The sequence below is a fragment of the Ciconia boyciana genome, chromosome 7, assembly GCF_034638445.1.
Source record: "Ciconia boyciana chromosome 7, ASM3463844v1, whole genome shotgun sequence".
In the NCBI taxonomy this organism is placed as follows: domain Eukaryota; kingdom Metazoa; phylum Chordata; class Aves; order Ciconiiformes; family Ciconiidae; genus Ciconia; species Ciconia boyciana.
In genome coordinates this window covers 26689130-26713128 of record NC_132940.1, presented here as the reverse complement: position 1 = coordinate 26713128, position 23999 = coordinate 26689130, and the positions used below count along the sequence as shown (strand labels likewise).

The 23999-nt window shown below is 36.7% G+C and overlaps 2 protein-coding genes across 2 annotated transcripts in view; one reads left to right on the top strand and one right to left on the bottom strand.

Annotated features, from left to right (window-relative positions):
• Nucleotides 1–759: 759 nt before the first annotated feature.
• LOC140654162 (beta-1,3-galactosyltransferase 2-like) lies at nt 760–1992 on the top strand. Its single transcript, XM_072867217.1, is given in 2 exon segments — nt 760–956; nt 1086–1992. Coding segments are annotated over 2 exon segments (1104 nt in total).
• The window catches only part of KCNT2 (potassium sodium-activated channel subfamily T member 2), a 164186-nt gene continuing 141438 nt past the window's right edge, over nt 1252–23999 (bottom strand). The window contains exons 26-29 of the mRNA XM_072867072.1: nt 22586–22886; nt 19182–19266; nt 14271–14496; nt 1252–1305 (exon numbers count right to left, since the gene is read on the bottom strand). Of these exons, the coding sequence (XP_072723173.1) occupies nt 14385–14496; nt 19182–19266; nt 22586–22886 (498 nt within the window). The 3' untranslated portion in view covers nt 1252–1305; nt 14271–14384. The remainder of the gene's footprint in view (nt 1306–14270; nt 14497–19181; nt 19267–22585; nt 22887–23999) is intronic.

Sequence of the window (23999 nt, the reverse complement as noted above, 5' to 3'; positions counted from 1 at the left end):
ACCTGCCATGTGATTTATCACAATAGTCTCTAAGGCTGTGAATCCATAATCAATCATAACCTTTCATTAGCTTTGGATTATTCAATTACACAATAACATTTTGTAAAGCTTACAGGGAGTGTTGTAGCAACTGGAATTGCAATTACAATCTTTACTTTAAATACATATCTTTTTAGTGTGTTTTAATAAATGTATGCATTTGAAATAGAAAATATATTCTACATTCTACCATACCTCTTATTAACTCAGTACCCTGCTATTAGTATTGAAGACAACCATATTGAAAGTTTGACAGGTATTTTGCATATATATGTAAAAATACTAAAATATTGATTGTAATATTGGATTAAATTCACATTTATATTTTACATATATTCAAATATCTAAATATATAGCTGAATAAGTTCTGTTCTATGTGAGAAAAAAAAATGAATACTGTATTTATTTAGTTTGATTTATTTCTTACTGTATTTATCCTACTGTATTTCTCCTAGGAAGAAAAGCCTGAAAATGAAATAATGAAATTTTTTTTAAGATTTTTTTTTTGCTTCTATGAAAATTTTTACAATTTATTCTAAGATAAAATAATGGGATACTTTTAATTTTAAAAAAAAAGGAATACTGAAGAATCAGAAGCCTGCAGATTGCTTTTATCTTCCTGTGTCACCGAGGAAAACAATTACAAATTAACTGCTCTTCTGACAAAATATCTGTCCAATTAAAAAATAGCTTTTTGTGCATCCTCTCAAAGCTGCCAACATGACCTACTGTGGTGGATTCTTCTCCTGTCCTTGGGATTGCACCAAAAGAAATGTTTTCCTGATTGCCTCCATCTCTTTTACAGCAATATATTTGATTTTCTGGTTTTTGAATTCTGATCACCTTGCTGTTCTAACTGGAAGTCAAGTTCAAAACAATGAGGACATAGAAGAAAAAGACATACTTTTTACCAAAAGGTATGATAATCTTCAGATTAAAAGTGAAAATATTTTACATAAAAACATTATTTCAAAATTCAAACAATTCTTATGGAAATAAAATAGAGAACTACCAGCTGAAAATGAGAAATTTTAGAATAAAAACAGATCCACTTCAACATGGTCATTTAAATTCATTATTAATGAAAAAGAGAAGTGTAAAGATAAAACACCTTTCTTGATATTGCTAATAGCAGCTACGGCTGCTGAAATTCAGCACAGAAGTTCCATCAGAAAAACTTGGGGAAATGAATCTGTGGTTCCAAGAGTTGAGGTTGTTCAGTTGTTTATGCTGGACGTTGAGAGCAAGGGTCCAAATGAGGTCCTACTGAGAGAAAGTGAGCAATATCACGATATTATTCAAAAGGACTTCCTGGACACTTACAATAACTTAACTCATAAAACTTTGATGGGCATGAAGTGAGTTGCCTCTTATTGCAGTGGCGCAAGCTTTGTTATGAAGACAGACAGTGATGTTTTTGTTAATACAATATACCTAATAGAAAAGCTCCTCAGGCCTCTTTCACCTCCTCCACAAAATTATTTCACAGGCTGTCTTATGAAAGGGCATAAGCCTATTTGGAATAAAGAAAGTAAATGGTACATATCAGACGAAGAATACCCAGGTGACAAATACCCTCCTTTTTGTTCAGGAAATGGCTACGTCTTTTCTGGAGACCTGGCTTCAAAAATTGTCAATGCTTCTGTAATGGTAAAATTTATACATTTGGAAGATGTTTATGTAGGGCTCTGTCTTAATGCAAAGGGCATACAGATAGTACCTCCACCTAGTCATTCACTGTTTAACATATACAAGGTCCCATTTTCTCCTTGTCTGTACAATAATATAATTACATCTCATTACATTTGGACAAATGAGCACATACTCTATTGGGAAGCACTGCAAAAGAAGAACCACATGTCAGACAGAACAGACAGGCCTATAGCAGAGAGTCCTTTCTTTGACGATGGACACAACAGCAGATGTTTTCTTAGAAAAAGAACATCTATGTAGTGATAACTTTCAAGGTTCAAGGACATCCTGAATCAGGGGTATAGTTTTTGTACTAGGTTGCATTCAAAGGATTTTTCTTCCATAAACTAGGCTTTCCCTGTTGACTGAATACTGCTTGGTACCTTACTTTGTTTTGGATCAGGTGCCAATTAATTCTTATACTGTTTTAAAACATGGCAAGAGATCATATCAACTATACTGAAGAAAAAGCAATGAAGATGCAATGAAACTTAATTTTTCATTAATAAGTAATAATAAGTTAATGTGTTAATTTTACATTGCTCAGATGTAATTAGTCTACATACCATTACATTTACTCAGATGGCATTTCAATGTGACTGAAGAAGAAAGCATAGATGGTATCCTGTGCTGGTGAATTAGTGATAGAAATATGGATGGAAACTGCTTTTTTTCAGAAAATCTAATATTAGGATTTGCCAGATCTCTCTTAGTGCATGCAGCTGCTATTAATCTCTGTAGTCATATATACAAGGAACACCTCACACACAAGATACCACTTAGTTGTTATTATGGAGATATAATGAACAAGAGGAAAATTAAATGCTGATAGAGTGTCTTGACAGGAAGGTATTAAATTCCATTTTGGGGTACTCAGCCATGTACAAAATATCCTCATAGCTAAGGAAAATATAAGATGATGCATGATAACCTTGCAAGCTAAAAGTTTCACTCAAAATTTCTATGTAAGTAAATTACTTTCCAGATTTCTCTCCAACCAAGAATATAAATTATCTGCTACTCCCAATAAGAATTAAGAGACCTTTACATTAATTACTGAGGGGGCCAATGGGCTGCATTAATTGAATAGCTAGAAAAAAGTACCTGTAGCTTTGCAGGAAGCTTATCAGATGCATGTGGGAATCAAAATATCAGTCACATAAATACCAAATACTTTAGCCAGAGCTGAAGGGAGAAAGTGAGAATACAATATATGCGTTGCCACTTTATTTTATAAGCATACATTATGATGTTTAATAAAGAAACCTAATTGAATTATATGTCTTCCTGTGGAGAAAATAACCCTTTTCTGTAGTTGCTGAGAAAAATCCAAAATATACTTCCTTTGGGAAATTCACCTGTAGAAATCAAGGTTATGGACTGAGTTTCCTTTTTTCACCTCTTGGTAAGCAGGTTATTTCCATGTGTCGTCCATTGAGTCCAAAGATTTGAACCATTTAGAGAGAGTCCAAAGGAGAAAAACATGAATTACCAGGAGTCTTGATTAAAATGACCAGCAATGAAAACCTGAAGCTAGAACTCCTTTCTTTATGCCATCTTCTAATTCAAGGTTATGTTACACTAATATGCCAGCAATAGTTTAGCTGATCTGCCCTGGGATAAAGGTAAGGATTAGATTGTACTTTTCAACCCTACAACTAGAGAAAGCCCTGAGCAGCCTGGTCTGAGCTCACAGCTACCCCTGCTTTGAGCAGGGGGATGGGGACTGGAGACCTCCTGAGCTTCCTTTCGAACAGCATTATCCTGTGGTCCTATGATTGTATGACGTGATATGATTACAGGAACTTATCTAAAGCATGCTGAGATTCTGAGTGATTGTAGTGGCATTTGGATGAGAACCAAGACACACTCTAGTAATAATAATTCTTACTGAGAAAGGACTCGCTTCAGGGTGCCGCCTACTAGAGCTGACAATACTTGCTGATGCAAATTTTCCAACTAAGTCCAAAAAAAGAGTGCTTACTTGGAGAAGTTTACTGAGTGTGTCAAATTGATACACGTACTATGACTATGCAGTTAGAATAATGTGGGCTCTAACAAACAGGGATGCATATCTGGCACCAGAAAGAGAGAACAAGCCATTAAATACTGCTTTATTTCTTCAATATGTCCTAAGCCCTTTCAAAACATTTTTGTCTGTCCCCAGAACAATAAAGACTCTTAAAAAAGTGCGTGTGATTTGATTCTACAGTAGTCATGGTACAAAAGCACTTGAAATTCATGTTTATGTTGTTGTGCTTTGGGGGAATCTTTAAATTTTATTTTGCAAATGAAATCAATAGGCCCTGTGTAAGACATGCTGCTGGTTCTTCAAGGCTGGCTGCAGACACAGGTGAGTTCTGATTGGGGTGATTTAGGAACAGTCATGGCAGAGGTTGTGGTCCTTGTGGGAGAGGTTTGAGCTGCATAGTCCTCTCTTCTCTGGAACCATCTTTTTTCAAGAAAGTCTTAATTACGTCAGAAGCACTCTTACTGCTGTGGGTGGAAGGATATTGGAAAAATAACTTTTCTGCGTTGGGTTCCTGCATTCAGGTAAGATTAATTTCAGGAAATACAAGTCCAAGAAGATTACTGTCTTCCAGTGCTGATTTTGGCTGGTAAAAATGTAATATGTTTTGCATCCAGAAATAATTTAAAGCTTTGTCTGAAAAAGCTAACCGATAATTGGATTTTGTTATTGCTTTTATGGTTGCCGGCATGTTGTTTACTGTTCTGCTTGTCAGTACACGGAACTAAAAGAAGCTGTATTTTAGATTTGGTCTCTTGATCTTTATTGTAGGGACTTCTGTACTTTAGAAGCTGTTGGAGAAGGGTATAAAACTTTAGGCTAAGTTTTATCTGATTTAGAACAACCATTTGTGTAGTTTAGTGTACAGAGACATTCCATTCAGCCATGCCCTATTCAGTGCAGTTTTGTTTTTTTAATGGATGTATTCATCCAAAGTATAGACAAAAAAAAATACTAGTGAAATCCAATTAAAAAAACTATTCTCTTGCCTCAGATATTATACTGATTTGCACTCATAATTGGGGTTGTTTTCCAAACAGTTGCATAACATTTTCAGATGAGCAGAGAGCTGTTCTTATGCTGCAATATATTCCTCTTCCTTCTAGACATGTGGATAAATTATTTGAAGAGGTCTGCCTGAAAAATGAAGGTGCTTGACACAGAGTAATATTTTATATGCCACAAACACTGCAAGAGCATAGCAAAAGTGTAGCAGTTGTCCAGTATGCTGAATGCCTCAAAGGCCCATGGATTATTTGAATTCTTTGGCCACTGGTTCCTTTTAACAGAAAAAGCTTATAGTTAGCTTATCATAGTTGATGGTCTTCAGCTGTATTGAACTCTTATTTTACGCAAATTCACAAACTCCTTAAATGCTTTTAGAAAATGTTTATTGCCTCTACCATAATGTGATGGTGGCTGTGCAAACAGTTAGCTCTTCAGATGGCAATAATGAAATGGTACTAGGGCTGGAAATTATGGATTATATATAAAACTCATATGTAGCTGCAGTATTGTTGCTGATAAATGTTTTAAAGAAGTCAAATCTATGACAAGACGGAAGGTAAATAAAGCATCTGGGTGTGTTTCTAGCCATCATTTGTACCTTGATGTAGTCTTTTATTTCTTTTTTTTTTTTTTAAAGCTGGTAATGAGGAAGTTCCATATAGTGATCTAAAGACTTTCCTGCAGAAACAAGTGCTGTTACAATCAAAGTAATTAACATCATGTCTTCCCTGCCCTGGCAAGCTAAAAAAACAACAACAAAAAAAAGCCAGATGAAACTATGCCTATCTTCTGTTTGTCTACTGGGGTGTGAAGCTTCTCTGCATTTAATCCAGCTGGGCTGCACTGGACAGGTAATCTCCACAGAGCAATTTCAGTAGCCTATTAGTGGGAATACTTAGCACCTGAGATGAATTTGAGTGACAGGTCCATAACTTGATAGAGGACCAGGTTGTAAGCAGTTACAAATGCTCTGGATTTTGTATGTCTTTTGTTTTAGAATAGTGGCCCTTGTCCTTGGGAGAACGGGGCTGTGACTGGGGCAAGGCCTAAGTAATTTGTAAGCATTGCTCAAACTGCTTCTGTGACAATTCTCTTGGGTTAGAATTGGCATCTTACCCAGGTGTACAGCGTAAGCTTTTCTTCAAGAGGACTAATGTCCTGCAACAGTTTCCTGGTTCAGCTGCCACCTGCTTGCTGGTATGTAGGAGACCCATCTGGTGACCTGTAGTTCTTGAGGCCTCAAAACGTTCTTCTACTGAAAAGCTTCTGCACTTGGTCACATTTTCATTTTTGGTTCTCCATTTCATTATTTTGCTGTAACTATGTTGAGCTTTTTTGCTTGCTTTTTTTCCTCATAATTTGTATGTGTATATATTTTTGTGAGGTGTTTTTAACAGGTATTTATAGCTTACAGACAGATGCTGATGCCTTGGTCTAGTAAGAAGAGAATCTCCAGACCTTCTTATGGAAGCCTTATCCTGCATGTCTCATTGGAGAGCAGGCCGCAAGACAAATAGTGGGGCAGGAGCAGGGAATAACTGATATGAGACTCACATCTAAATGCTGGTGGAATGTAGCTTTCTAGCAGCTTTGCATTGTTAGAATTTTGGTGATCATGCGTGCAGCCACTGTGAGAAACCTCAAGTTCCTTAGCAGTGCTGCTTTAACCTCTGCTTAACTAACTGTTGACACAAACAGAACTTTATATGCGTTAAAACAATTGTACTTAGTAAGTTTGGTTTTACTGAAATGGGGCTTACTTTGGCAGGCAGTAGTTGGCTCCGATATGAATTTAGATAAGTAACTTATTAACTTTCTGGCTAGCATAGTGGGGTATGGGTATATTCTAAAAATAAGAAAACTTCTAATGTTTATTTCATCCTGTCATTGTCAATGGTCTAAGTGTAAGGAGCACCTATGAATAATATATTTGGATGCCTCATACAGACATAGTTTAAATACTGAAGCATAAGTAATATGTGTTCTCAATTAAAGCATCTATCTAGAGACTAGCAGTGTGCCCAATAATTGAGCAATTAAAACTGGCATGGGGGAAAGCTGCTGCAGTAGACCATTCCACAGTTCAATCATATTCTAGGAAAAACTCCTTTCATTGGCACTGAATTTTCCATGTAGGTGGAAAAAATTGAGGCACTAAAAATGTGTTTCCTGTCTCACTATCCCCAAACAGGACAGTGAGCTTGCAAATGTGCCATCTGATGTAGGGGCAGCCACTACAGTCTTGAGAGTTGTATTAGACCAGATTAATCACAACTGTGGAACACTCTCATAGGTAAGAACAATTGCAAAAATGAAATTAAATACTTTGATCTGACTGATTTGTCTGGATGAATTATATCTGCCTGTAGATTCTTATACTAGATGTGCTTAGAAACTATAGTTGTACTAATTTTCAATAATGGAATAACTAGGACTAAAATCAATGGTGTGTTCTACCTCATTTCCTCCATTAAGTTTCTTGCTTTGGAATTAACTTCTACTTTCTGTAATATTTATATGAAAACCTGTAACAATCCAAGATATCTCTTTGCACTTCAGGTATTATTCTGGTTTGTGATTATGATTGTTTCTTAGATTGCCTAATCCCTATTACAGCTTTCTGAGGACTAGTCAATCTCCCCCACACACATTTTACCCTGATTGCTGAGAGTTTTGCTGTGACTTCAATTCTGTGTTCATTCTTAGTTGATGTTCAAAATAGACTCTGAGTTCATGCCGTTGAGTATACTGTAGGAAAGAAAATCTGAAACTTGAAGAAGCTGATGTAGATATCATATGCTTGATATTTCTTATATAGTGTTGTTGAGAAAATGTGTTAAACCATGCCATGTTTTAAACTAGATGGGATTCCTATGGTGTGAAAGGTCTCAGGCTATGCTGCTCTGCCTTCTGTTGAATCCACTCAAGTGGTGATAAAAGTTCCTGATAGACAAGAATCTTCTCAAAGCACTTCCTTATTCCTTTCAATGTATTTTCTTTATTTGAGTTAGGTAAGGAAGAGTCACTCAGGAGAAAGTCAGCTCTTATTTTTGACAAATACAAAGAGAGTGACAATTTTCAAGTTTTCACTGGAGAAATGTAAAGCAAGCATTGAGTCAGCTTGGGGGCGTGGAGAGGAAGGGAGCAAGAACAAGTGTCTTGGCCAGTACTTCTTTATCTGAGGAGACACAAGTCTAGAGAAACTTATCCTTTTTTATAGTGCTAAAAAGGTAATGTTACAAAAATACCCTTCCCTAACCATTACATCAATCAGTCTTTTTAGTATGAAAGTCTATTAACTTTGTTATGTTAGTTCATGTTCTACACTGCAATGTAATGAGGTAGTGGAATTTTACTGGAGACTTTGGTATTGTTCATGCTTAAGTAAAACAAACTAAAGGACAGCCTTGCCCTGGAAATAAAGACTTTGCTTCTCAGAATCTTAGAGCTGTCCACGAAGGATAAAAGATATCCCTGGACAACCACGATAACGCTAGCATCCTATCCCCTTTAACACATCTTTGAAGCCCTCCCAGCGTTGTCTGGCATCACAGATAAGTATCTATAGCAAGACTGACTCCAGGGACATCTGGATCAATAGACAAGCAGCAAGAATGCTGCAGAATAGTTGCTTTTGCACAAAAGGAAAAGAACAGAAAAAGGAAGCTAGTCTATTGGCAGCAGTGTTGAATAATAATCCTAGATTAAGGGAACAAAGGCACGGAGATGTCCAAGGTGGGGCAGAGGAGAAAAGTTTCAAAACAATAGATCTCCAGGAACCGGAGACTGCTGTAATTATTGTGGGCAACAAGGCCATTGGAAATGGGAGTGCTTGGTATGACCAAAACAAAACAAAAGCCTCTGAATCCTATGGTGCAATCTTTCCCTGCTCTATGCAACAGGGGCAGCTACATTTCACCTAGGATTGACAGTTAGCAGACACCTATTGTGCAGTCACTATAGGAGCCTCTGAATACAAAATATTTTTCCCCTTCTTACGAGAATTTGGTCTTAAGCCTTTTGATTAATGAACATAATTACCCCTGTCTAATACATACAGGGGATAATTTTTCCACCTTAAATCAGTATACCTATTCATGTGGACTCTCAAGACCTTTTTGCATTTACCTGGGGAAAGGTACAGCTAACATGGACAAATCTCCCTCAGGGCTTTGCTGGGTCCTCCACTATTGTTCTAAAATTTTACTAAAAGTTTTACAGGATGTTGTGTTTAAAAAATTGATCAATTTTTGACACAATATGTTGACGATTTGTTAGTAGCCACGGAATCTTGTACCGCTGACACCTGTACCTTATGTTAAACGATGTAATAAGCTGATCCTTGCAACTCTACTCCCTTTACCTGGGCAAGAAACACCACATCATGATTGTGCAGTAGTAACCCATGAAGCTGGGGGAAAAAAAACAAAACAAAAAAAACACCAAACCCACAACAAACCTCGAGAATATTGGATGTGCCATTTCCAGATCCTGATCTTGAACTATGTGTAGACAGGTCCTCATATTATCTGAATGGTAACCAAGTTAGAGGTTATTCAGTAACTACTGAAGTTAAGGTAGCACAGGCTTCACCACTCAGTCTGAAGCTGAGTGCACAAGCAGCAGAATTGATTGCGTTAACAAAGACTTGCCAGCTGTCCAAAGAAAAAACTATAAATATACCGATTCTCTGTTTGCATTTGGAGTCTGCCACACCACTGAGAGAGCAATGAGGGTTTATAACTTCTAGTGGGAGTAAATACTGAACTCTTAAAAGCTGTACAATTGCCAAAGAAACTAGCTATCATACATCAGCCAGCCCATGCTGGCAAAAGGACAAATTAAGAAATAGGAAATGATCTAGAGAAGTTTTACTGTGATTAGTAATTGGTAGTGTGGGTGTTAGTGATTTGACTAATCATGTTGTACCTGAACACTTTAAAGGTACGAGAGTCCTATGTAGAACCACATTTGGGGTGCCTCAATTTGGCTGGGACACCTCATGCACATGAATAAGTGTTTACTCTTTTAATTCTATATGTCCCAGCCTCTCTCCTCAGTTGGCATGGGCCAGTTGTGAGTTTTCGTAAAGGTATACAGACTAGATTTTATAGAACAAATAGAAAACTTTAGTTCATAGAAACTTCAAATGCTTGTTTTTAACTTTATGAAGCAGAAATATTTGCCTTTTTAAGCTTCTTGAGAGGCAGTGAGAGTTTATGCTTGTGTTGAATTGCCATTACTGACAGCATTCTGGCATTAGTAGTATAGGCAATAATGAAGTATATAACAAAATCATCATTAATATTTTGGATTAACTTCAGAAGATGACCATAAGCAAAGTCTTTGTCATCTCTTGTAACTTGATATGAATTAATAACTCTCTTCCTGCCTCCCTGCAATGAATATTCTGCATCAAGCGCAAGGAACAGTGGCTGAAAATTCGAAGTGCCACTCTTTAGGCATTTATTTGATGTATGTCTGTTTCAAAGTGGGGTGGGCTGTTTCTAATATAATACCAAGAATATACAACAATATTTTATGCAGATTTCTTTATTTTATAATTCTGCATTTATATCACTGCCTTGAAAAAGTTTTTTTTTAACCTTGTACAACTGTCACTACATGGTGCTGCTTGTTTTTATTAATTCATTTCCAGATTGTAGCGACTGATTTCCCTCAGATATCAAGTGGAATTCAACGCAGCAAAACATCCTGCATCAGCGTCCCAAAATTACAGAATGGTTCCTGCCAGGCCTACCTGCCTAGAAACTACAGAATTGTGTGCTACTTCTGGTGCACTTGATGTCATTTCAGTTTTCCTCCACTGCTGAAGCCTGAAATCTATTTGTTCTTTAGCATTTTATTGGTGCATTGGTAAACAAAGATGTATAAGAAATGTTCAGTAATATATATACTTGTATACTTTAAAGTTGTTAAAGAGTAGTTGTAGTAGGAAGCTGTTTGTGGGAGGGGAAATATGTATGCTGGGAAATAACTGTTCTTTTCCAAGTCAAAATGTCATGAAAACTTCCCTAACTCATTCTACTGCCAGTTTTAAAAACTCAAACTGTATGCTTTCTACTTTGTATGTGAATTAATGCATGTTCTGGAATTTGAGTTAAATAGTTAAGGGAACACATTGCGTTCCACTGAAACACTTTTTATTGCAGGCTAGGTAATACGTTTTCATAGGTAGGTCTCGCTTTGCTTGTGAGAATGAAGTAATTATCTGCTATCACTTTCTTCACTGGGATTGTGACTTTGGGTACCAAATTGCTTGGTATGTGTTAAGGTAGTGTTGGGGAAGATGGGCATCTCTGAGTTACTGGTAGAAGAGAGTCAGGAGGAAACAATACATGCAGTTAAGCACAGATTGAAATCATCCTTTTTTTTAGTTAAGAGAAACAAATACCGGTTATCTGGCCATCTTGGTATCTTTGACAACTGGTTTAGGATTAAATCTCTTGCTTATGCCGGTGATCATAGCTCTACATTTCTCTGTCTACTGAGTGAACTATGACCAGACAAAACTCCTCTGTTCAACACTCATTTGGACCTGCTGATTCTTCCTGGAACTTCATCATCCCTTCTCCAGCACCGAGCACAGAGATCTGGTCTCCAGTCCAGCTAGACTTGTATTATGTTTCTGATAATCATGATGAGAAGAAAGCATATGAACATAATATTGCCTGTAGGATGACGATTAAAGAATCGCCTCCGTGGCCACCGAAGGAATGTGCGTACTGTCTCATTTGATGTTAATGTAGAGGTGCTTAGGATGGTTCTTGAAAGGTCTAAATCCCACTAGAATGGGGTCTGTATGTGAAGATATGCCAGAGGAAGCAAAGCTGTTCTGCTTTCAACATGAAACGCAGTATATTTTGAGTAACAGAACTCTGTGGTATATTATTCATGGGTTATTAGAACTTTTGCTTCATAAGAAGCTGTTGTTAGTTTTTATTACCTTGCTTGTCTTCCAGAAGATTTTGAAGAGAACCAAGTATTTTGTTCAGAAATATTGCCTTTCATTCATTTTAGAGACTGCAAGTGTCTCCAGCTGTCTTTGTGTTTGCTTTGGCAAATCTTCTGAGGCTAATGAGCAATTAGAAATTCATTAAGCCTGGAGAAATATCAGGTCACATTACACGCTACTATTCAACTCTAGCTGAGCAGCAATTCTGCTGAATTGGATGGGAAAATGGATACACCTGACTACTTGTTTCTACTGCTTTATAGGCTGTTAAATGTGAGGCATCAAGTCCTAGCTATAGATCCTTGTGGCAGAGAGTCCTTAAATCTGTGGTGGGTACTCTAGGCAGTATACAGGGAATGCCTGCGAACAGTGTGTGAATCACACTGAAAGCAGAGTATCTAGCTTGCCAGCTGAAGGGTAGGCATGTTTGTGGAATCCTGTCTGCCCACTTGAGACTCCATTAGAAAGGCCTTCAGTATGAAACAAAAGATCCTCCTAATATTTTGGAGTGAGCATTTTTAAGAAACTTGGGTTTTGAAAATATTCAACTGGAATACAGTCTTCTCACTGAAGGCATTAAAAATAGGAAGTTATTCACGCTGCACATGCAGTCTCTTCTGGGATAACTTCTATGACAGGTCTTGGATAAGATCCTGTACCATATACTGTTTTTTAAAAAACTGTAGACTTCAGTCTATGCAGCTGTTTCAGTTGTTTCTTTTTTTTCCACAGTGTCCAGAGGGAACATTTGAAATACTTCGTCTTTAACTGTGAATAATTTGATAAATGACTAGTGTGTGTGGAAAACCACTGAACAATAATGCACTCTATGCAGAATCACTGAAACCCTTCTGAACCATGATGCTACTTTAAAATGCCAATATTAAAAAAAATTGCTGAGAAACCTGACTTTCCAGTTATCCTTTTTCCTTTTAAAACTGGTACTCTTGGTCTTCTGATGGCTTCAGTCCACTCTGAGATCTCTGTTTTTTTTATAATTGTGGCTTTAGGATTTCTGACTTAACTAATCTGTTCCATATTAAGTTTTTGGAAGAATTAAGAGGAAGGGAGGGAACAATAGCAGATTTGCTGTCGTTCCTAATACAAATGTGACTTGATTTCAACACCCTTGCAAAGCTGATAAGCATACTCACATCCATGAGTCGTTCACTGGGCAACTTGGTATTTTATTTTCAGAAATAAATTGTAGTTGTTCTACCAAATAATATAGAAGAGAATATAAACAAGTTTGACTGAATTTTTGCACATGTAGGACATCCAGGGAATTCAAAGAATAATCATTTTTTCCATTGTAGACTACCTGCCAAATTTCTTGTACCAGTTCTATATGGATAATTGTAACAGTAGGGTTTTTACCTTAAGCATGCTCTTCCCCCTTTGTGACAGATGGCAAAGCAAGAATGTGATTTTGGAAGATCATGTACAGGCATGCTTAATTCTGTAAAAAACTTGACCAATTGTGGCATTCTTGTATGTGTAGACTAGACTCTGTAGCAGCTTCAGATGTTTCATACACTAGCAGATGCTTTCTTGTGTACTTAATGCCAAAACAGAGTCTTCAAATCCATGGTGCCTTTTCATGTAATATGGTATTATATTTTTTTTAATGGAATGGGTTATAAATTTATTTAATTTTCAATGTGATACATAATTTCATATGAAAATGTATCACATTTGGGTAATCTGGATGACTGGGCATGTACATACTGTGGACAGTTGCAGTTCTGGCATATTCAGGGAAATGGGACAGACTTGGGGTATGAATTGTTCCCTACAGGGTTCCTCTCACTTTTGTATCATAATCTGTTCAGGCTTCTATTGACAGATAAACTAAGATTAAAAGAGTTATATTTCACCTGAGCTACTGTTGTTTGCAGCTTCACACAGATAGTACCTTCACAGTTTTTGCAAATGTGGGGGGCTGCCTGTGTGAGATGATAGGGTCTTTCCTCCAGATGGGCTCCTCTGAGTTAATCTTTCAGTGGATATGCCTTAGATCTCAACCTCTATGGTGTGACAAGGCTGTGTCATTACAACCTGATCTGTGTAAACCCAGAGAACTAACACTCAAGTCCTGGAGGCTAAAATGGGACTGAAACTAGCCTGTTCTAATATAAATGGGTGACAGGCTGAGACTGAAAATTTTCTCAAAGGCTGGATTCTTGACACACAAAGCCTTGTTGGCGCCTTTAGGTATTAACGTATTTTCTACTGCAAATTATGCATGGTCTCTCTACGGGCATTAGATAATCTTTACTGATGTAGGTCAGAAGCTTAGTCACTGACATGCTGTCACCTTGATAAACATGTTTAGAAGCATCTAAGCAAAACACATGATGGAATCTGTCACTTTTTAAATCATTTGTTCATATTGGTTAAATAGTAATAGGTGTCATAATTCTGGTAAGCTGACAAAGTTCAACTACCATATTGAACAGGCCACAAGCCTGACAATCCCTTAAATCGGAGTTTCTAGACACCGCATTTCTAAATTTGGTCACTTACCCACTGTCACTTTGTTTCCAAAATCTGAATAAAATGTACCACTCAGTTTTCAAAATGGTTAGTGGAAACAACATGCCTATAAAACTGTCTCTTAATTTTGTGATGAGTTACATATCAAAGTTGTGTTTCCTCCCTGGTGTCTTGTCCCACTGTATTGCAGAAGCTGTCTTTTCGGCTGGGTGCAGTATTTGGAACATAAGCCAATGGATCGGGTCGGATCAAGTATCTATAAAAAGAAATTATAACTCTTATTAAAAAGACTTGGCGGGAGCAAGGATAAAATAAGTGCATACAGTTGTAACATTGAAAAGATCTGAGGAAGACTGAGACTTATTTTGAAGGTGTTTAGTCTACTTCCTGTTGGGTAACTTGGACACTTGGGTAACACCACTCACTTTAGATGCTAATAATAAAGCTTTTCATGTTTTTTCTGCCTAGACATCATCTCTATGTACTAGGCACAGCTAAACCTTAATTTTGACTGACAGCTCCTTTGCCAGTAATTCTGTATTTCTTTATGCATCTCCTTTATTCATTATGCCTTAAAGAAGCGACAAGCAGTCTACAGACTAATTTCTAAAATAATTTTGTAAGAAAACAATGGATAATTCTTGTCACTGTGCTCAATAAATAAAAAGCCTGATGTTGATAATCTTGGTGTAGGCTGACAGTCTGGAGATGTACCCTTATTCTAAGAACTTCTAATGGATCTGAATACTTGAAGATGCCTCATGAGTTTGAATCTAAGTTTGAGATATTTAAAATAACTGCTTTTCTTAGGATAAGGATGGAAGAGCTTCCAATTAATTTGTAAGTGTAAATTCTGCACTGTTTTGTCAGCTTTCTCAAGTGATAAACTAGCTGATCTGAGACAGCTTTTGAGATTGATGCAGTAGCAGCTTTGTGCTGCTGCAGAAATAACACTTCATTGTTCTGAACTATCAATCAGTGCCTTCCAGCGCCACTATGCTCTTAAAGAGAAGACAACTGGATTCAATCCCAGTATCTTAAATTTGTCCAAAGATGAGCAGTACTGTTGAAGCCACTGGAAATTTTATTTCAAATCCTGGTTTTGACTTTTTTTTTTTTTGGCAAAGAAAGAAAAATGAAATGCAGGGAAATTAAATGTGAAATAATCTTTTCCCTCATACTCTCAGAAATCCTGGTGCCATGTGTCTGTCCATTTCTTCCTCATCAACCAAATGAAAATGCTTAAATATCCAAATAGAGATTGTGTGCATGCTGTGTGGTGCTTACAAAGATTTGCAGTATTACTTCGCAGTGGCCCTGAAGAAAGTTTCTGGGTTTTACAGGCGATGAACTTCTACCATTCAGTATAATGAGTATGTTTTGCCCCAGACTTAATTAAAACACCCTGAAAAATTCTTCAACAAAATGCGAAATGGAAAATTCTGATTAACTGAACTAACATGTTCTGTATGAGCAATCACAGCCATATTTCCCACAGAACTGCTGTGGCTGTTTACAGCTCACCTAGCAACAGACTGTTCCTGACTCCTCAAAGCATGGGCTTCGGAGTCTGTGGGGCAAGAGAATTGCCTGATCTCCATGATTTGGAAACACCACCTGCCTCTGTTACTTTGTTAATATTTCTCCTTCTGTCAGGGCTAAAATAGAATAGCAGCATTTTTTCTCTCTCATAGAGTTTGTTGCTACAAATAGCCTGAACTTATTTGTGTAAGAAAACAGTTGACTTAAATATGGGATTTAAAAAATCTACTTGTACTGTTCCTATCTAGATTGTGTTCTTCATGGTATCTATTTGTTTAAAGTCACACTTATTGCCCTCTATAATGTCTGATACTTATGTTTACTCCAGAACAACCTATTTATTTTGCTGATCCAGCCAATGAAACTAAGGAGTAGTGGAAGAATCTGCTCTATTCTGTTCATCAAATCCAAATGAAGCATGTTTAAACACATAAAAAAACCCTTACTTTTCTTGCTTTATTTTTTTCTTTTTTAGGAATAAGTTTTCTTAGATTTGGGAGGAAAATTTAGGGTTTGGGTTTGGTTTGGTTTTGAGACTAAACTAAACAAAAGACTTGTACCTGACATACGTAATTCACAAGTTCTACATCACAAATAATTCTGTAGTAAGTAAATCACAGCATCCCTTCAGTAAAAATGAGCAAGACTGTTGTAGTGATAAACTTGATAAAAAGGTAAGAAGCCCGAATATATGACTAGAGCCTCGAGGGTTTATAACTGGCCTGATGTCACAGCTGCCAAATCTCAGTGGTCACCTTCCTCCCTTAAGCATATCTGGAGCAGTACTGCATAAGCAATTCCTGTGTGTGATCTTTGGATGTTACTGCAGATTGCTGAAATTTGGAACTCCCAATTGCAAGTCTTGGAACTGCAACTCTGAATTTGATGTTTTTATAGGGCATCATCACCACCAACCCCAGAGCAAATAAAGAGAGTGTTAATCTCCAGGGGAAAAAAAAAAAACAAACACACCAACCAAAACTTGTCAAAAGAACAAACAGCTAGTAGTGCAGTGGTTTTGTTTTGGGTTTGGGGTTTTTGTGTGTGTGTGTTTTGTTTTCTTTCTTTTTTTAAATAAGGGGAGGGCCAGTGCTAACAACAGAATGTATTGTACTAATTCTGGAATGAAAGAGAACAAGGAGTGTTACTGCAAGATCCATTTGCAAGTACTAAACTCCAATATAGAAAAAGAACATCATGCTCTGCTGAGAGTCAAATTGTTAAATGTTTTGGTACAAAAATCTCATGGCTATAGAATGAAAACGCTGCTATTTAGTACCTGCTTCTTAAAGCAAATAGGCTAGATGAAATATGGAGCTAAGGCAAAGTCTGAACATATCACTTGAAATGTAAGTGCTTTTGTTTTAATTGTTCAATAAAGACAGTGAGATCATTGTCCTTTAAGTTCCATCAGGTCAGGATACTAAACGTTAGCTTGCAAAGCTAACAAATGCAAAGACTAACAAGAAAGCTTTTTGAGCAACCAACAGCTGTGAATGCTGCTTTGGGTGCAATCTATCTCTAAAAGCTGAGAAAGTTTCCTCATATGCTGGTTCAGGGTTGTATGTTAACTAACATACCCATGACAAATTACAAATGTAATAGGATCATAGTGAATGCAAAAGACTTAAAGTTGTATAAGCATGGGAAATCAGAGAATGAAGGTTGCATCTATAGGATTTAGAAGCCAAAACCTGTATTCACTTTATCATAGATATGCACAGAAATATGTGGTTTGGATAAGAATGAGCCGTGTTGGCATAAAAGTGCAGCTAACAAAATGTGATGAAAAAGTAACCGGCTGGAAGAAATCTGCAAAATATATTGAGAAGGGGAGAAAAATAAAATATAGGAAGATGAGACTTCCAGTTTCTCCACAGGAAGGACAAACAGAAAAAGCCTTTTACCTGCTCTGGGATTTGTGACTAAGAGAACTGTAGAAGGAAAACAACCTCTTCTTGTTTGCCTCTCCACTAATAATAGCCCATTGCGTGAGGGTGAACGGGCTGCCTAGTCAAGACAACTATAATCAGATGGAGCAGTGACCTAGGTTATTGAAGTATTAACTGTTATCCAGAAACAAGGATCAGGTTCCTTGTGTCAGGTTTTAAAAAAAAAAAAAGTCTGAGCTTAAGCTGAGACATGGGCCCACTCATTAAGCATCAGGAAATTAACATACATCACGCTAGGTAACAGTATGTGCATTTACAGGCTAAATATGTGTAGGTAGCACACTACAAATTCAGTACCACTGCAAAATTATGCAATATTGGATTGCAGAGTACCCTTGCTTTTGCAAAGAACAATGGAATGCAGGATACCTAGTCCACCTAGATAGAGTAGGTAACTGTATGTGAATTTACAGGTTAAATATTAGTACACATAGTACTGTGGAGTTCCGTAACAATGAAAATAGTATTCCAAATAATTTCAACAAATTTTATGATAATTACCTTTGCTGTTTGATACAGTTAATATGCTATGCTTTTCATATACTACAGTGCTACAAAGCACTATGATGATTTTGTTTTAGTATCAGAAGGGCTAATAGTTCAGTTTTCCTCCTTGTGAGCAAGCAGTGAGGTGAGCCAGCACTGATGTGGAGGACCTTGCACAACTGGGCTATGTGGTTTCTTTCTCATGGAGCGGATGAGGCATGTTAGCATAGCAAGGCAAAGGCAGGAGAGCCTAGAGGCAGAAATGGCTCAGGACCTTAACACAGGAATTGCATTGGACTTTAGCATGAGACAATGCCAGATAATTCTCTAAAATTCTTGACTTTCAAAACTTCCTTGACAGTTCAAATTTGTGTTCACTGTTTTCTCCTTTTTTTCATGTAGTCTGCAAAATTCCTGGTAAGCAAGTGAAAAAATTTCCTGTGTTAAGGTGTCCTGCCATTTGTATTTGAGTTATCTTAAGCATGAATATCACATGATATGCAGGGGAAGACTGCTGTTTACTTTAATGATCTTTGAATCCACGTAATAAAACCCCCTTTGAAAACACTGATTTTGAAGGGTTGTTCTTTCTATTAAGACTGGGTAGCTAAATTATAAGCAAGAATTTAATGGGAATATTAATTCTGTGAAGCTATCCAGCAGACTTGGTTAGATTATTTTTTAAATGCATAGTAAGAGGAATATGAGAGAATATGGAGGTAAGAGCATTACTAACATATGTATTATATATTTATATGTGTGTTTTAAATATATACATATATATGTATGATTAGGTGCCTGTTTAAATAGAAGGCTCCATATTTTTATTTTTTGCAGGTGCATGGGGAAGCTTGGAGTTCTTTTCCAGCAGAAAGATAATAAAATAAGTTCAGGCAGAAAGTGCAAACAAGGAATTTTGCAGGTCTTGTGGTTTGTTTTTTTTTTTTTTGCTTTAACTTACACTATATCGTTCAGCTCTAATCTTGTATCTGGAGAAGGATTGATCAGGATGTAAGAAAGGGTGTTCTGATGATCATTCATTTCATCTAGAGGACAAAAAAACCCCATACCAAATTAATTATATTTACAAACACATTGTGAAAAGTATGATTTATGACAAACTAATTTGATAAAAGACCATCATAGAGCTGTCAAAAAGTGTCAGGTGTCAAAGTGATTTCAAATAAGTTTAGCAACTTCTTTTCAACTGTACTTGAATTGGAAGTATCTGACATAGCATCTTTTGAGTTATCAGCTCTCAAAATATCCTGTTTTCTTTCTGAATGTTCTAAAAATGTTCTTTCGCATTTTTTTCAGTCATAGCAATTCTGAATGCAACTCAATTTTAGTTTAATTTACCAATCTGTCATGTGGCTTATGTTAGTAGGTGGGAACTAGGGACTTCCATCCTCAGTTGGCATTGAGTTCAAGTGATAAGCAAGGTTAAATGCAGGTGTAAGGCATTCTCATCCTTTTCCAGGTTTAGTCAATATAAACCTTTTTTCCCTTTCCCTATTTATTTAGTAAGCATTTTCCTTTTATCACCTGTACCAATGGGTTGAAAAGTGAATGCTGTATAAACAGAAATTGGCATTTATTTCTTGCATTTTTGACTGTTCTTCTAACGGTATGTTGCAAGTGAAGGCTGACAGAATTTTTTTTTTTTTTTTAAGGTTTTTGCCTAGTTGAGTCTTGCTCCACTTTTGTAGCTGTCATTGCAGTATCTTTCATATAGCTTTCTCTTGGTATACTTCTTGGGGTGCTACAGTGAGACTAGTTTTAATTTGATAGGACTAAAAAGGAAAGGCATTTCTTCTGTGTTAATTTCTCTGTTCAGCATTTTAGGGAGAATGATTTGAAAAAGGACAGCCCCATTCTAGTTTCAATGCAATTCCTAAACCTTTTGTTAATGAAGTATTCTTGATATACTGTCTGTAGGTTGAAAGTTATTGTATTGGGTATTTTCTAGTATGTGTAATTCTTCTACATGCTTGTATCACATATTTGCACCACCATAAATACTTCTGTCTAGAAAACAATTAGATAAGCTCACACAGACTCTTAGGATAGATGCAATTATATAGCTAAAATGGTGGTTTACAATACAGCTTATTTCTGTAAGGGGAAATTGATGCAAAGTATTGTAACTACTTATACAAGCACCTGTACCACCATAGTAACATCATCACACCTCTGCTAGAGGCTTGCATAGTCAAAACTGTGTTGTGTCTCAGTTGGCTTAAATGAATTCACAGTTAATTGAATTTCAATTTGGAGGTCTTAGGGGTTATTAGGCTATCAATGTAAAAAGGATACTGAAGATGTGAAATTGTCTTTAGAGATCATCCCCATACATGGAGATACATAAGCAGCTGTGATTTTTGTTTCCTGATTGTGGTGGGTTTTTTTTTTTCACTCTTCTCTGCACATGCAGAGAGATAGCACTAAGGAGTACATTTAACTTCTGCAGGGAGCTAACTGGCATGATTGAGTCCTGCTAGTTTGAAAGAACAGGGAGATTTAAAAGTTTCTATTTCATGTTTAATATGTAGTGGGATGAGTGAGGAGTGAGCTAGCTTTGAAGGGGAGTGAAAGGCTTCTGAAATATCTTTCTGAATGTGAGGGAGGGTGGAGAGATGGCAGTGGGAATGTGACAACCCAAGTTTGCAGCTGACTGCGTGTATAAAACTGGTTTGTGGTTCTTTGAGGGTTTTTTGTTTGGCTCCCTCCCTCTCCCCCCGAATGTGAGTGTTCCTGCAGTTGTAAATGTAGAAGCTTTCTTTATAATGAGGCGCATCTGTAGGAAAATAGGGAAGTGACCATGAAAATTTATAAATCAGAATCGGGGCAGATAAATGTAATCAGGTGAAGCATTTACCCACCAAGATTTTGCTGTTCTGCAGATGATATATAATCTTCCTAAATTTAAATAATGAAATAAACATTTACTGTTGGCTTTTAACTAGGATTTTAAAAGAAAAGCAGGAATAGAACTGTTTTCTTGTTACTAGTATAAATATGAACCAAATTTACAAAACTTCTTTGTGGTTGAGCAAATGTTATTGTGGCCTGTGCCATTCCTGGAAAATATTTAGTCCTGAATCTTCCTGCAGAGAGTCATATGGTATCCACAAAGAAAGCAGGAATAGTAATTATCCAGTAGGAGTGTGGGATAAAAAGGTTGTATTTACATATCTAATTTGTAAAGATTGAGTAAAACTATAGCCATGTATTCTGTAGCAGCCTTCTCTCACAATTAAGTTGATTTTGTATTAATAGCAACAATAAGCAACTACTGTTGGGTAGTACATTGCTATTGGTGTCAAAAGATGTTTTGACCCTGCATTAAGAATGTGTGTAGTTAAAATGGACAAATAAAAATATCCATTCTGCAGGAAATACCACATTTACCTTCAGTTAATGGATATTTTAGGGATAAGTCAAATTTCAAAATACTTGTGTTGAAAAATGAAGAGTAATACATTTGTAAAACAGTACATTTTGGATTCTTCAAATGAAAATTGAGTATGGGAACCCCAGTGTTGGTGCTTCTGAAGTAGAAAGCACTAAGCTCCATATTGGACCTACTATGCAGACAAGTAAGTTGGGATCTAGAAATTCTTAGTGTTTCTAGGAAAACAAGAACCCATAGTTCTGGGGGGTTCCACACAACGTGCTACAAAGCCAAGGCCATAGAAAGGCAACCCAGGCAGCTGTGGTGCATATATTAAAAAGGGTGTTACAGAGCTCTTGTCAATAGCTTAAAAAAAAAAAAAAAACCCCACCACAAAGAAAAAAGCAACCCAGCATCATCCTTGCTGGAGAAGGACTTGATGGATAAAAATGGCATCTAAAGACCTAGTGAAACATACTTCATAAAAATGACTTTCATGTGACACTTTGGCACTAATTTTAAAAATTGTGGGGAAAATGCAATATCCTTCACATATAAACAACTCTCCACCTTGACATATGAGTGAACTTCATAACATTTCTGTCTTCATCTATATTTCAACATGTATGTGGAAATATGGCGCAGTTGTTCAATGACAGGGGAATATTTATATATTCTGCATACACGTATCATATGTGCTAAATATAAATGTGACTGACATGCTGCCTTCTGAGCTTTCCATCTGAAAATAGGAATGGATGATAATAGAACTCATTAAAAACACTCCAGCAAGTTTCTCTCAGTAAAAAAAAACAAAACACCCAACCAACAAAAAATGCCTCATGCCCAAAACAACAAAACAAAACCGTTATCATAAACTTAATATTTTGTTTATGGCACCCTCAGTTCTTAAAAATAAGTTTATCTTGCATAATACTAATGTTTTTATTAAAGTAGTATAGCAATTGTACCGTATCCTGCTGGAGAAAGGCCCAGATGCTTCATTCTGTTTTTCACAAGTTCAGCAAGCTCCTGTCTTTCTGATCTCCTGTAAAGGTTCATTCGCTGCTGGTTTATCTTCTCAGCTGTTTTACCAGAGTGTCTTGGTACTCTCCTGCTCAGCCGTCGGGCCCACTGCATGCTTTTTCGTCGTAACAAGGGATGATCAGACTGATCGCTAGATGTTGAGTTACGATGATTACTACGATAACTAATCTGTTCTTTGGTGTCTTTAGTGTCTTCCCATTCTTCCACACTGATAGAGATTTGAGACTTGAAAGGAAAATGACAAGAGAGATTAAGGGCTTTAAAAAATGGAAGCAGATTAAGATGTTCTCTCCTCTTTTCAACAGTGCAGCTGAACATGAGTTTTGGTTGCAATGGAGCTGAGGGGATTCAGCTGTTTGTACTTAGCAAGTGTTCCTGAATTGGGTACCCTTTAATACACTTTGACTTTTTATGTAAAAAGCTCATTTATGTTATAAATACATTTCTCAAGTGCAAAAGCAGTTAAGCATTATTCAGTGCCTGATGCTATTTTGATTCTGCAAACAACTCCAGCCTTCTGATACTGCTTTTCCTGAATCTACGAATCTCTTCTGAATGACTTCTCCACTTTCTTCCGAGTCTGCATATTTTTAGAAATCCAAGTTCTGTAACTGCTTTTTAGATGGATGTATTGGATTCATTAAGTGATAGTTCAACTTTGGCTGCACTGTTTTGAGTACTCTTTTAAGACCCCAGGTGGAACGTGCCTGTTACCTGTGTTTCAAATTCCCAGTCATTTTTGACCTTCCAGCACATAATATCTGGAATGCCTGTGTGTCTGAAAATAGGGATGTATGCAGTAGGCTTCAGTGTGATTCAGGGCACCTCTTGCAAATGAGGCAATTAATTCCTACCTTAAAGCATAGTGATGTTGCTTTTTCACTCATATAGTAACAAGAAAAAGCAGACTTAAGGGCCAAAATCTAGCCCTCTGTTGCTGTGTTTCCTTCATGCCACCCAAGTATGACCAGTAGTATATGCATACAGCAGTACTGAAATAACTCAAGTGGATGGGCTACATATGCAGTTCTAACACATACAAAAAGATCATAGGGAATATAAGAGGAGACATTTCAAAAGATAACTTCAAAATTGTTTTAATGTCTGTTTTACATTTAACTGATACTTTTAGCTTCTAGTTTCAAAACTACTTCCTTATAATCCTGAGTTATTGTTGTGATCTTTGAAATGTCTTTTATTGACAATGAAATAGTGAAGCCCTTGCTGGTATCACCACAGTCATATTACCAAGTTACTGATGACTGATTTCAGTGTGTTGAGTGTTTAAAATAAATAAATGAAATATAAACCAAAGATGACTTAAAGGGGAGCTGGCTC